Below are 13,792 nucleotides of genomic sequence, written 5' to 3'. Positions count from 1 at the left end.
TTTTGCCTTTACCTCCCTTCTCACCTCACATTGTATATAGACTTGTTTATACTGCATTATTGACTGTATGTTTGTTTTTACTCCATGTGTAACTCTGTGTCGTTTTATCTGTCGAACTGCTTTGCTTTATCTTGGCCAGGTCGCAATTGTAAATGAGAACTTGTTCTCAACTTGCCTACCTGGTTAAATAAAGGTAAAATAAATAAAATAAAATCAAACATCTCATTCCAAAATCATGGGCATTAATATGGATTTGTTCCCCACCTTTGCTGCTACAACAGCCTCTATTCTTCTGGAAAGGCTCTCCACTAGATGGAACATTGCTGCGGGGACTTGCTTCCATTCAGCCACAAGAGCATTAGTGAGGGTGGGGACTGATGTTGGCCGTTTAGGCCTGGCTCGCAGTCGGTGTTACAATTCATCCCAAAGGTGTTCGATGGGGTTGAGGTCAGGGCTCTGTTCAGGCCAGTCAAGTTCTTCCACACTGACCTCAACAAACCATTTCTGTATGGACTTCGCTTTGTGCATGGGGGCATAGTAATGCTGAAACAGGAAAGGGCCTTCCCCAAACTGTTGCCACAAAGTTGAATGCACAGAATTGTCTAGAATGTCATTGTATACTGTAGCGTTAAGAATTCCTTTCACTGGAACAAACAACAGCCGCAAACCATTATTCCTCCTCCCACCAATCTTTATAGTTGGCACTATGCATTGGGGCACGTAGAGTTCTTCTGACATCTTCCAAACCGGGGCGGCAGCGTAGCCTAGTGGTTAGAGTGTTGGACTCCATGAACGTCCTACAACCAATTCTTATTTTCAATGACGGCCTAGGAACAGTGGGTTAACTGCCTTGTTCAGGGGCAGAACGACAGATTTGTACCTTGTCAGCAAGTTCAAATCCCCGAGCTGACAAGGTACAAATCTGTCATTCCACCCCTGAACAAGGCAGTTAACCCACTGTTCCTAGGCTGTCATTGAAAATAAGAATTTGTTCTTAACTGACTTGCCTAGTTAAATAAAGGTAAAATTAAAATTAAAAAAACAAGATTTGTCTGTCAGACTGCCAGATGGTGAAGTGTGATTCATCATGCCAGAGAATGCGTTTTCAGTGCTCCAGAGTCTTATGGCGCTGAGCTTTATGGTTCTTGAGCTGACGTAGCTTCCAGAGGCAGTTTGGATTTCGGTAGTGAGTGTTGCAACCGAGGACAGACGATTTTTACACGTTACGCGCTTCCACACTCGGCCGTCCCATTCTGTGAGCTGGTGTGGTCTACAACTTTGTGGCTGAGCCATTGTTGCTCCTAGACGCCTTGGCTAGGGACGTTAAGGTTTATGTCTCTTCCTGTTCGGTGTGCGCCCAGAGTAAGGCTCCCAGGCATCTTCCTAGAAGGAAGATACAACCCCTTCTCGTTCCACAACGGCCATGGTCTCACTTATCAGTGGATTTCCTGACTGATCTTCCCCTGTCTCAGGGGAACACTACGGTTTTGGTGGTTGTGGATCGGTTTTCTATGTCCTGCCGTTGCCCGGTCTCCCTACAGCCCTACAGACTGCAGAGGCGTTATTTACCCACGTCTTCCGGCACTACAGGGTGCCGGAGGACATTGTCTCTGATCGGGGTCCCCAGTTCACGTCCCGGGTATGGAGGGCGTTCATGGAGCGTCTGGGGGTCTCGGTCAGCCTGACCTCCAGTTATCACCCCGAGAGTAATGGGCAGGTGGAGAGAGTGAACCAGGAGGTGGGTAGGTTTCTGCGGTCGTATTGCCAGCCAGGCCCAGGGAGTGCTCTAGGTACGTCCCATGGGCAGAGTTGGCCCAAAACTCACTCCGTCACTCCTCGACGAACCTATCACCGTTTCAGTGTGTGTTGGGCTACCAGCCAGTCTTGGCACCTTGGCATCCGAGTCAGACCAAGTCTCCTGCGGTGGAGGAGTGGGTGCAGCGCTCCAAGGAGACCTGGAGGGCCGTCCAGGAATCCCTCAAACAAGCCAGTGGACGGCAGAAGAGGAGTGCTGACCACCACCGCAGTGAGGCCCCCGTGTTTGTACCGGGGGACAGGGTCTTGCTCTTGACCCGAAACCTACCCCTCCGCTTGCCCTGCCGGAAGCTGGGGCCGCAGTGTGTGGGGCCCTTCAAAGTCCTGAGGAGGATAAACGAGGTGTATTATAGATTACAACTCTCTTCCTATTATCGCATTAACCCCTCGATTCATGTGTCTCTCCTCAGGCCGGTGGTAGCTGGTCCCCTGCAGGACGGTGAGGTTCCGGAGGTCCATCCGCCCTGTCTGGACATCGAGGGGTCCCCAGCGTACACAATACGGGCCATTCTGGACTCGAGATGCTGGGTGAGGGGCCTGCAATGCCTCACGGACTGGGAGGGGAGGAGGAGAGGTGCTGGGTACCGGTGGGGGACATCTTGAACCTGTCACTGTTGAGGGAGTTCCATCGCCTCCAGCCGGATCGCCCTGTGCCTCGCCCGAGGCCGGTGTCGGCGCGCGTCAGGGGGTGGGGGTACTGTCGGCGGTTGTCGTCACTGGCCTACTAGCTGCCACTGATCCCTTTTCCCCCTTTTCTGTTTATTAGTTGCACCTGTGTTTAGTTTAGGCTAATTGGTTGGGCTTTATTTACCAGCCGGCCCGCCTGCTGGTTGTGCGGGATTATTTCAGTGTACGTGTGTACACGGCTGTAGGTCACGGTTGTCCGTGTGTTTGTATTTTGCTGGACTGTTTAAGTTCCCTGTGTTTGAGGCATTTGTTTGGGTTGGTGTCGTTTTACCGTTGTGGTGCATTAAAAGTAACGCTACCCTGAACTCTCTGCTTCCTGCGCCTGACTTCTTCCTCCACTACACCCCGGGCGTTACAGAGACCTACTTGGTGTTCTATTGCTGAGGCAGGCTCTCGAAACGAACCACACAAACTTTATACTATAATAATCTAATCTAAAATTGATTAAATAGATTTTTCCATCATCAATCTACACACATATTGTTTTTCTAATTTATTAAAAATAAACTGAAATATCACATTTACATGAGCATTCAGACCCTTTACTCAGTACTTTGTTGAAGCACCTTTGGCAATGATTACAGCCTCGTCTTCTTTGGTATGACGCTACAAGCTTGGCACACCTGTATTTGGGGAGTTTCTCTCATTCTTCGTCACTGCACAGCTATTTTCAGGTCTTTCCAGAGATGTTCAATCGAGTTCAAGTCTGGGCTTTGGCTAGGCCACTCAAGGACATTTAGAGACTTGTCCCAAAACCACTCCTGCATCGTCTTGGCTGTGTGCTTAGGGTCGTTGTCCTGTTGGAAGGTGAACCATTGGCCCAGTCTGTGGTTGTGAGCGCTCTGGAGCAGGTTTTCATCTAGGATCTCTCTGTACTTTGCTCCGTCCATCTTTCCTTCTATCCTGACTAGTCTCCATGTCCCTGCCGCTGAAAAATTTACCCACAGCATGATGCTGCCACCACCATGCTTCACCGTAGGGATTGTGCCAGCTTTCCTCCAGACGTGACGCTTAGCATTTAGGCCAAAGAGTTCAATCTTGGTTTCATCAGACCAGAGAATGATGTTTCTCATGGTCTGAGAGTTCTTTATATGCCTTTTGGCAAACTCCAAGTGGGCTTGTCATGTGCCTTTTACCGAGGAGTGGCATTCGGCTGGCCACTCTACCATAAAGGCCTGATTGGTGGAGTGTTGCAGAGATGGTTGTCTTTCTGGAAGGTTCTCCCATCTCCACAGAGGAACTCTGGAGCTCTATCAGAGTGACCATTGGGTTCTTGGTCACTTCCCTGACCTATGCCCTTCTCCCCTGATTGCTCAGTTTGGCCAGGAGGCCAGCTCTAGAGGAAGAGTCTCGGTGGTTCCAAACTTCTTCCATTTAAGAATGATGGAGACCACTGTTTTCTTGGACCTTTAATGCTACAGAAAGTTTTGGGTACCCTTCCCCGGATCTGTGCCTCAACACAATCCTATCTTGGAGCTCTACAGACAATTCCTTCAACCCCATGGCTTGGTTTTTGCTCTGACATGCACTGTCAACTGTAGGGCCTTATATAGACAGGTGTGTGTGTGCCTTTCCAAATCATGTCCAATCAATTGAATTTACCACAGGTGGATGTCAATCAAGTTGTAGAAACATCTCAAGGATGATCAATGGAAACAGGATGCACCTGAGCTCAATTTTAATTCTCATAGCAAAGGGTCTTAATACTTATGTAACTAAGGTTATAAAAATAAAAAAAGAACTTCCACAAATTTCTAAAAACCTGTTTTTGCTGTCATTATGGGGTATCTGTGTAGATTGATACATTGTTTTATCCATTTTAGAATAAGGCTGTAATGTAACAATGTATGGAAATAGTCAAGGGGTTTGAATACGTTTCCGAATGCACTGTATAATAATTTTAAAAAAACTTTAGCTAGCGTTTGCTACAGCCTATATCAATGAGCATTAGCATTCTAGCGTACAACTGCTGCATCCAAAATAGTTATTTATTAAAGACCACAAACAAATCTAATCTTAGCAACTGTTAAAGCAAGACTCAAAACATAATTGTAAGCATAAGAGAAACCCAACATTTTATTTTGTTTAGAAGTAGCCTAATATAAACGTAAATGTAGGCTGTTTAATGGGCGCAGATAATGCTGGCTGCTGTCGCGAAGAGTCCTGCGTAATAATATAAATATTGTCACTTTTGCCACGAGTACTATCGTGCAAAAAAATAATTACCCTTTGTTTTACCTAAAATATTATTTCAGACCCTTCAGGCAAAGTTTTCCATAGTTGAGTTTGTGTGGCTTTGTTCTGCTGTCTGTATTACTGCGGGGAAACAAGGCGCATCTCTGCAGCGGGCCCTACTCGCTCCTCTCCACTTGGCGCAAGCGCGCTGGCTCCTCTGTGCGCTCTGTACGGTGTGTTTGCATTGTGTCAGAACTGCCGGTGAGCTTTAAAATATTTCCAATCCTTCCAACCGCGGCAATGTCGGGCAGGTCGGTACGAGCCGAGACTCGAAGCAGGGCGAAAGATGACATCAAGCGGGTTATGGCCGCGATTGAGAAAGTACGGAAATGGTAAGACAGAGGGGAAAAAAACACCATTCGTTACCAAACATGAGATAAAGCCTTGCCTGTTTTGAGAGGGAAATAGAACGAATGAGCATGCGGTTGAAATATGGGATTTAGGACAGTATCTCTACTCATGTGCTCAGGGCGCACTCGTGGTGTGCGTGGCTACGTATATCGAGTAGCCTACAAACCGAGATCCCTATTATTCTAGAGAATTTCCCACCAAGGTTTAATGTGGGTTAAACCCAGAAGACATTTCGTTGCAGTCACATGAAGCCATTCCTTTCTCCTAGCTGCTGTAGTGGCAGAGGGAGAGAGCCGACAGAACACTGGCTCGACGCAAATCATTTATTAACACACTTCAGGACTATGACAAGTGCGCTCTAGAGCCGGAGTAGTTTTTAGACCGTCTGGAGTTTTAAATTAAGCGCTTTGGGTCGCCCTTTAGGTCGAACAGAGATTGCGCGGTGGGGTCTGGGAGAGGGAGGGTGTAGGAATACTGGATTGCTGAACAAGCAGTCAGTCTCAGGGTTTTACAAATAGAAATCTTTGTTTTTAAAATCTTAGAAATAACACTGGAATTTTTTACATTTTATTTCAAAATTATGTTTATGAACTTTATATCAAAGCAACATTTATTTTCACCAGTGGATTCGTTTGATTCGTTTTATGAATTAAAATTGAGATTCTGCACCCATGTCTCCATGAAATAGAGTAATTCTGCAAAATAATTGAAAAGATAGGACATTTTTTAAGGTCATTTGCAAATTACAGTTAGGAAACTTTCGAGATGGAAAGAATGTAAACTAAATCTAATAGCTTACTTCAGTTTGTTTTCATATGGATATGTTTACTTGTACTCCTTGAATAAAAAACTATTTAGATTTTCAATTGTAATAGGCCCACATTTGTATTGGATCACGTTTGCTATTGCAAAAATGTAATACTATTTTATTATTATAATGCAAAAAGTCCTATTTTTTTAACCTTTTATTTAACTAGGCAAGTCAGTTAACAAATTCATATTTACAATGACTGCTTACTCCGGGACAAACCCGGACGACGCTGGGCCAATTGTGCGCCGCCCTATGGGACTCCCAATCACGGCCGGTTGTGATACAGCCTGGAATTGAACCGGGGTCTGTAGTGACGCCTCTAGCACTGAGATGAAGTGCCTTAGACTGCTGCGCTACTCGGGTTTAAACCAGGAGTGATAGGAACTATGTTATTCTATAACAAAAGTCTGGGACTGTTTCCATGTTGTTGTTTATTTCCGACTGAACTTAGTCTGTATTGTGTTTTGTGGGATGCCCTGAGAGAGCTGTTATCACTAAAGGAACATTGAATGTGAATCGAATTGAACCATTTAAGTAATTGTGTGTGCGCGTGCGTCTCTCTCTACCAGGGAGAAGAAATGGGTGACAGTTGGAGACACATCCCTGAGGATCTTCAAGTGGGTTCCAGTGACTGAGCCCAAAACAGCAGATGAAGTACATAATACACAGCCCACCACACACACCACCACACCACAGCCCACCACACACACCACCACACCACAGCCCACCACACACACCACCACACCACAGCCCAACACACACACCACCACACCACAGCCCACCACACACACCACCACACCACAGCCCACCACACCACAGCCCACCACACACACCACCACACACACCACCACACCACAGCCCACCACACACACCACCACAGCCCACCACACACACCACACACCACAGCCCACCACACACACCACAGACTCATTCAAGTTCAGTGTCTAGTTCTTTTATAGAATTCTCTCACCATCTCAAACTCATGTCACGTCATTGTGTTGTATGTAAAGAGTATTTCTACCCCTGTTTGTTGTCTTGCAGAAGAAGAAGGGGAAGGATGAGAAGTATGGGTCAGAATTGACCACACCAGAGAACAGCTCTTCTCCTGGGATGATGGACATGAATGGTGGGTAAATCTCAAACTCTGACAAACGGTCCATTATTACATATTTAATTGGCTGTTATCTAGTGGCCGCCATATCTCAAAGTAAATAACACGGCTCCGCAGCTTTGAACTCTGTAGGACGCTTAACTTCTTGGTGACAGAGGGGCAGTATTGAATAGCTTGGATGAATAAGGTGCCCAGAGTAAACTGCCTGCTACTCTGTCCCAGATGCTAATGTATGCATATTATTAGTAGCATTTGATAGAAAACACTCTGAAGTTTCTAAAACTGTTTGAATGATGTCTGTGAGTATAACATAACTCATATGGCAGGCGAAAACCTGAATTTTTTTTACCAGGAAGTGGGAAATCTGATGTTTGTAGTTTTTCAACTCTTTGCCATTCCAATATACAGTGTCAATGGGGTCATATTGCACTTCCGAAAGGCTTCCACTAGATGTCAACAGTCTTTAGAACTTTGTTTGAGGCTTCTACTGTTAAGTGGGGGCGAATGAGAGGGGATTGAGCCAGGTGTCTGGCAGAGTGCCACAGGCTCGTGAGGCGCGGTCACGAGAGAGTTAGCTCTCATTCCATTGCTTTTCTACAGACAATGGAATTCTCCAGTTGGAACATTATTGAAGATTTTTGATAAAAACATCCTGAAGATTGATTCTATACTTAGTTTGACATGTTTCTACGACCTGTGATATAACTTTTTGAACTTTTCGTTCGACGTTCGGCTGAACCTGAACGCTTGTTTGGATTTGTTTACCAAACGCCCTAACAAAAGAAGCTATTTGGACATAAATGATGAACTTTATCGAACAAATCAAACATTTATTGTGGAACTGGGATTCCTGGGAGTGCATTCTGATGAAGACCATCAAAGGTAAGTGAATATTTATAATGCTATTTCTGACTTCTGTTGACTACACAATATGGCAGATATATTTTTGGCTGCGTTGTTGTCTAAACGCTGTACTCAGATTATTGCATGGTTTGCTTTTCCGTAAAGTTTTTTTGAGATCTGACACAGCGGTTGCATTAAGGAGATGTTTATCTCTAATTCCATATATAACACTTGTATTTTAATCAACATTTATGATGAGTATTTCTGTAAATTGATGTGGCTTTCTGCACAATCACTGCATGTTTTAGAACTACTGAAAGTAACGCGCCAATGTAAAATGAGATTTTGTTATATAAATATGCACTTTAGCAAACATAACATACATGTATTGTGTAACATGAAGTCCCATGAGTGTCATCTGATGAAGATCATCAAAGGTTTGTGATTAATTTTATGTCTATTTGTGGTTTTTGTGACTCCTATCTTTGGCTGGAAAAAGGGCTGTGTTTTTCTGTGACTTGGTGGTGACCTAACATAATCGTTTGTGGTGCTTTCGCTGAAAAGCCTTTTTGAAATCAGACACTGTGGCTGGATTAATGAGAATTTGGTGTAAAATACTTGTATGCTTGAGGAATTTTAATTCTGAGATTTTTGTTGTTTTGAATTTGGCACACTTTCACTGGCTGTTGGTGAGGTGGGACGCTACCATCCCACATATCCCAGAGAGGTTAACGTCCAGTGTGTGGGTCAGTGTGTATGCCTGTGGACCCATAATGGAGTTAAAGGTTAAACAAATGTAAAAACCTTCTGTCTTCTTCCCTCTCCCCTTCTTTTTCTCAGACGACAACAGTAACCAGAGTTCTATCGCTGAATCCTCCCCTGTCAGGAAACAGGAAACCAGCACTAGCCCAGCCCCCGAACCCACCACCGTATTCCATGGCGACAACAGTGAGGCCAATAGCGACCAGAGCCCTGACTGCAAGAGGGGTGAGACACACTACCACTACCACCAACATGGGGAATCACACTCAAATTCCCAGCCTGAAATCCCCTCCTGTAGTGGCCTATCCATACACTTTTAATAGAACTGGATGCGTGAACCCTGTGGTAGGGTTTAGTGTTTCTTCAATTCCTGCTTGGTTAGCTGGAGAGCTCCAGTCATTAGGCCTGAGGTCACAGGGCTGTACTCAGAGGCTCATCACGCTGGGAGACTGTGGGAGAGAGAGAGAGAGAGAGAGAGAGAAGGAGAAAGGGTTATCTTTTCTATCCCGCTGAGAGAGAGAGGGAGTGCAGCTGTGACCAGACCCTCGAGGCTTCAACTGCCAGCCCTCCATCTGCACCCCTGCTAACAAGAGACCTCTCTCAGCCTGGTACTCTCTTTCACTCTTTTTCTCTTTCTCCCTCTCTCTCGCTCTTTTTGTCTCTCTCTCCCCCTCTCCTTTTCTCTCTCTACCCCATCACTCTTTCTCTCTCTCTCTACCCCATCACTCTTTCTCTCTCTCTCTACCCCCTCTTTCTCTCTCTCTACGCCCTCTCTTTTTCTCTCTCTCCCCCTCTCTTTTTCTCTCTCTACCCCCTCTATCTCTCTATAGCTCTCTCTTTCTCTACCCCCCTCTCTCTCTACCCCTCTCTTTCAAGTATGCCTATATTTATTACTCTCTCCCAGACATGCCTTTTTATCTGAGCACAAGTAATTACTCCATATCACCACACAGGAGCATTAATCTGTTACAGTTGCCCTTGACTTGAGTTGTTTACAAGTAGCAAATAAGTGTAAACATGAATACTCAACAGTAGGTCTTGTTACAGAAATAATGCATGATTTATCTGGGCCTTTGGTAGCGGCCTTTACTGGTTCTAACAGCAGAAACATAAGCTTGCTGCCAGCTCTTAGCAAACCTTTGGGAAAAAATTGTGTTTGACCAAATACAATGCTATTTCTCTGTAAACAATTTAACAACAGACTTTCACCATGCTTATAGAGAAGGGCACTCAATATGCACTGCACTGACACAAATGACTAATGATTGTTTGAAAGAAATTGATAATAATAAGTTTGTGGGAGCTGTACTGTTAGATGTCAGTGCAGCCTTTGATATTATTGACCATAACTTGTTGTTGAAAAAACGCATGTGTTATGGATTTTCAACCTCTGCCATATCGTGGATTCAGAGATATCTATCTAATATAACTAAAATAATGGAAGCTTCTATAACGTCAAACATGCAAATTGTGGTGTACCGCAGGGCAGCTCTCTGGGCCCTCTACTCTTTTCTATTTTTACCAATGACCTGCCACTGGCATTGAACAAAGCATGTGTGTCCACGTATGCGGTTGATTAAACCATATACACATCAGCAACCACAGCTAATGAAGTCACTGAAACTCTTAAGAAAGAGTTACAGTCTGTTTTGGAATTGGTGGCCAGTCTTGAACATCTAAAACTAAGAGCATTGTATTTGGTACAAATCATTCCCTACGTTCTAGACCTCAGAATCTGGTAATGAATGGTGTGGTAGTTGAACAAGTTGAGAAGACTAAAATACTTGGTGTTACCTTAGATTGTAAACTGTCATGGTCAAAACATATAGATTCAATGGTTGTAAAGATGGGGAGAGGTCTGTCCGTAATAAAGAGATGCTTTCCTTTTTTTGACACCACACTCCACAAAGCAAGTCCTGCAGGCTCTAGTTTTATCTTATCTTGATTATTGTCCAGTTGTGTGGTCGAGTGCTGCAAGGAAAGACCTAGTTAAGCTGCAGCTTCAGCTGGCCCAGAACAGAGTGGCATGTCTTGCTCTTCATTGTAATCAGAGGGCTGATGTAAATACTATGCATGACAGTCTCTCTTGGCTAAGAGTTGAGGAGAGACTGACAGCATCACTTATTTTTATAAGAAAAATGTATGTGTTGAAAATCCCAAATTGTTTGCATAGCTTACACACAGCTCTGACACACACACTTACCCCACCAGACATGCCACCAGGGGTCTTTTTACAAATCCAGAACAAACTCAAAAAATGTACAATATCATATAGAGCCATTATTGCATGGAACTCCATTCCATCTCCATATTGCTCAAGTGAACAGCAAACCTATTTGACCGAGAGTTTGTGTGTATGTATTGAAATGTAGGCTACATGTGGCTTTTTTTAATGTAGTTCAGTTCTTGAGCTGTTGTCTATTAATGTTCTCTATTATGTCATGTTTTAATGTTCTTTGTGGACCCCGGGAAGAGTAGCTGCTGCTTTTGGGGATCAGTAGCAACAGCTAATGGGGATCTTACCAAAATACCAATACTAATTGATATTCAAATATACAAATCAAATGTATTTCTAAAGCCCTTACACCAGAAGATGTCACAAAGTGCTATACAGAAACCCAACCTAAAACCCCAAACAGCAAGCAATGCAGATTTACAGACAGTCATTCAACAGTTGAAGATCTGACAGTGACTGGTTTAATAGGTATTTAATATGGTGTGTTATTGTGCGTTTGGTGCAGTGAAGAGCAACCCATCAGAGAGAGGACAGAGGGACAAGAGAGACAGCAGCCAGACTTCCTCGGGAGAAAAGGACACCTCAGACAGCCGCAAAGCCACTCTGGTACTCTACTCTATATTCCACCATATACCCTGGCCAGTCTGGTACTCTATATTGTACTCTTCCTCCACAAAGTGGCATGAGGGCCTCCTTAAAAATCAAAGCCTCCTTAATCTCTTTTTATCCCATCCACATTTTTTATTGAATAAATGGACAAATTGATTTCCTCAGATATGGTTGTGTTTGTATGTTCGTCTGTTGGCTGGCAGGATCCGGAGGAAGAGGCTCCTCGCAGTAAGAAGAACAAGCAGGAGTCTCCATCTCAGGACTACGAGGAGAAATAGTCACACTGCATCCTTTCTTCTCTCTATCCTCTTCCTCCCCCACGTAGCCCCTAACACTCCTCTGAGCAGAGGTAGAAAGGACTTTACCTCCCTTCACTGAGCCCCTCTTCTCTTCTTCCACACTCACTAATGCCAAGAGTAGCTCTGTGATCCAGCCTGTTATCCCCTCCATGACCAGGGGTTGCGCAGTGTGCTCAGCTCAGCCCAGAAGAGAAAAACACTACGGCGTCTCAAAATGGACAAACTGCTATTGACGCTTTTTCTCATTTTTTTAAGCAAAGGTCTTTTAAGGGAGTATGCAAGCACACTCGTTCGGTTTGGCTAGCCAAGTTCGGCTAAGCACCAGCCGAACTGAAGCATGCTGATGCCTTAAGGGCATCTTCTAACCCAAGAGCCACGTCAAACCTCCCCCTAACTCACCTCTGGTTGATACAGTGTTTGTTTAGGTCAGTTTCCAGTTGTTACGTTTAGTTTTGGGGTTGTTTTTTTAGCTCAGGAGGGTCAATGCACTGCTAAGATATGTCACACAAACAACACACCATGGTTTTACTGCTGCTGTACTGGGTGTGGATTTGTGGATTTTTTTAACAAAATGGCTTCTGAAAGTATTCACCCCCTTGGCATTTTTCCTATTTTGTTGCCTCATAACCTGGAATTAAAATGGATTTTTGGGGGGTTTGTATTAGAGGTTGACAGATTATGATTTTTCAACGCCAATACCGATTATTAGAGGACCAAAAAAAGCCGATACCGATTAATCAGACGATTACATTTTTTCAAATGTATTTATTTCTCTGTAATAATGACAACTACAACAATACTGAATGAACACTTATTTGAACTTAATATACACTGCTCAAAAAAATAAAGGGAACACTAAAATAACACATCCTAGATCTGAATGAATGAAATATACTTATTAAATACTTTTTTCTTTACATAGTTGAATGTGTTGACAACAAAATCACACAAAAATTATCAATGGAAATCAAATTGATCAACCCATGGAGGTCTGGATTTGGAGTCACACTCAAAATTAAAGTGGAAAAACACACTACAGGCTGATCCAACTTTGATGTAATGTCCTTAAAACAAGTCAAAATGAGGCTCAGTAGTGTGTGTGGCCTCCATGTGCCTGTATGAACTCCCTACAACGCCTGGGCATGCTCCTGATGAGGTGGCGGATGGTATCCTGAGGGATCTCCTCCCAGACCTGGACTAAAGCATGCGCCAACTCCTGGAAAGTCTGTGGTGCAGCGTGGCGTTGGTGGATGGAGCGAGACTTGATGTCACAGATGTGCTCAATTGGATTCAGGTCTGGGGAACGGGCGGGCCAGTCCATAGCATCAATGCCTTCCTCTTGCAGGAACTTCTGACACACTCCAGCCACATGAGGTCTAGCATTGTCTTGCATTAGGAGGAACCCAGGGCCAACCGCACCAGCATATGGTCTCACAAGGGGTCTGAGGATCTCACCTCGGTACCTAATGGCAGTCAGGCTACCTCTGGCGAGCACATGGAGGACTGTGCAGCCCCCCCAAAGAAATGCCACCCCACACCATGACTGACCCACCGCCAAACCGGTCATGCTGGAGGATGTTGCAGGCAGCAGAACGTTCTCCACGGCGTCTCCAGACTGTCACATGTGCTCAGTGTGAACCTGCTTCTCATCTGTGAAGAGCACAGGGCGCCAGTGGCGAATTTGCCACTCTTGGTGTTCTCTGGCAAATGCCAAACGTCCTGCACGGTGTTGGGCTGTAAGCACAACCCCCACCTGTGGACATCGGGCCCTCATACCACCCTCATGGAGTCTGTTTCTGACCGTTTGAGCAGACACATGCACATTTGTGGCCTGCTGGAGGTCATTTTGCAGGGCTCTGGCAGTGCTCCTCCTGCACCTCCTTGCACAAAGGCGGAGGTAGCGGTCCTGCTGCTGGGTTGTTGCCCTCCTACGGCCTCCTCCACGTCTCCTGATGTACTGGCCTGTCTCCTGGTAGTGCCTCCATGCTCTGGACACTACGCTGACAGACACAGCAAACCTTCTAGCCACAGCT

The 13,792-nt window shown here is 44.9% G+C and overlaps 1 protein-coding gene across 2 annotated transcripts; it reads left to right on the top strand.

Moving 5' to 3' along the window:
* The first annotated feature begins 4,447 nt into the window (after nt 1–4,447).
* On the top strand, nt 4,448–12,349 carry LOC109892054 (B-cell CLL/lymphoma 7 protein family member A). 2 transcript variants are annotated; one of them, XM_020484472.2, is made up of 6 exons: nt 4,466–5,069; nt 6,469–6,553; nt 6,941–7,025; nt 8,694–8,840; nt 11,357–11,457; nt 11,664–12,349. In XM_020484472.2, the coding sequence occupies exons 1-6, from the start codon at nt 4,978–4,980 to the stop codon at nt 11,736–11,738; spliced, it is 585 nt and encodes a 194-aa protein (XP_020340061.1). In that variant the 5' UTR covers nt 4,466–4,977; the 3' UTR covers nt 11,739–12,349. The 2 variants fall into 2 exon arrangements, with proteins under 2 accessions (XP_031682185.1, XP_020340061.1); XM_031826325.1 differs by lacking the exon at nt 11,664–12,349 and having other exon boundaries at nt 4,448–5,069; nt 11,357–11,646.
* Nucleotides 12,350–13,792: the final 1,443 nt, after the last annotated feature.

The sequence above is a fragment of the Oncorhynchus kisutch genome, linkage group LG6, assembly GCF_002021735.2.
Source record: "Oncorhynchus kisutch isolate 150728-3 linkage group LG6, Okis_V2, whole genome shotgun sequence".
NCBI lineage: Eukaryota > Metazoa > Chordata > Actinopteri > Salmoniformes > Salmonidae > Oncorhynchus > Oncorhynchus kisutch.
The sequence above is the reverse complement of the archived record's forward strand: the minus strand, read 5'-3'. Positions and strand labels throughout refer to the sequence as shown.

Excerpts from the sequence above, each read along its gene's own strand:
- LOC109892054 (XM_031826325.1), top strand. The coding sequence starts at position 4,978 with ATGTCGGGCAGGTCGGTACGAGCCGAGACTCGAAGCAGGGCGAAAGAT. Across the intron at positions 6,554-6,940 it reads AGCCCAAAACAGCAGATGAA|AAGAAGAAGGGGAAGGATGA; the intron begins GTACATAATACA and ends GTTGTCTTGCAG. Across the intron at positions 8,841-11,356 it reads GAGCCCTGACTGCAAGAGGG|TGAAGAGCAACCCATCAGAG; the intron begins GTGAGACACACT and ends CGTTTGGTGCAG.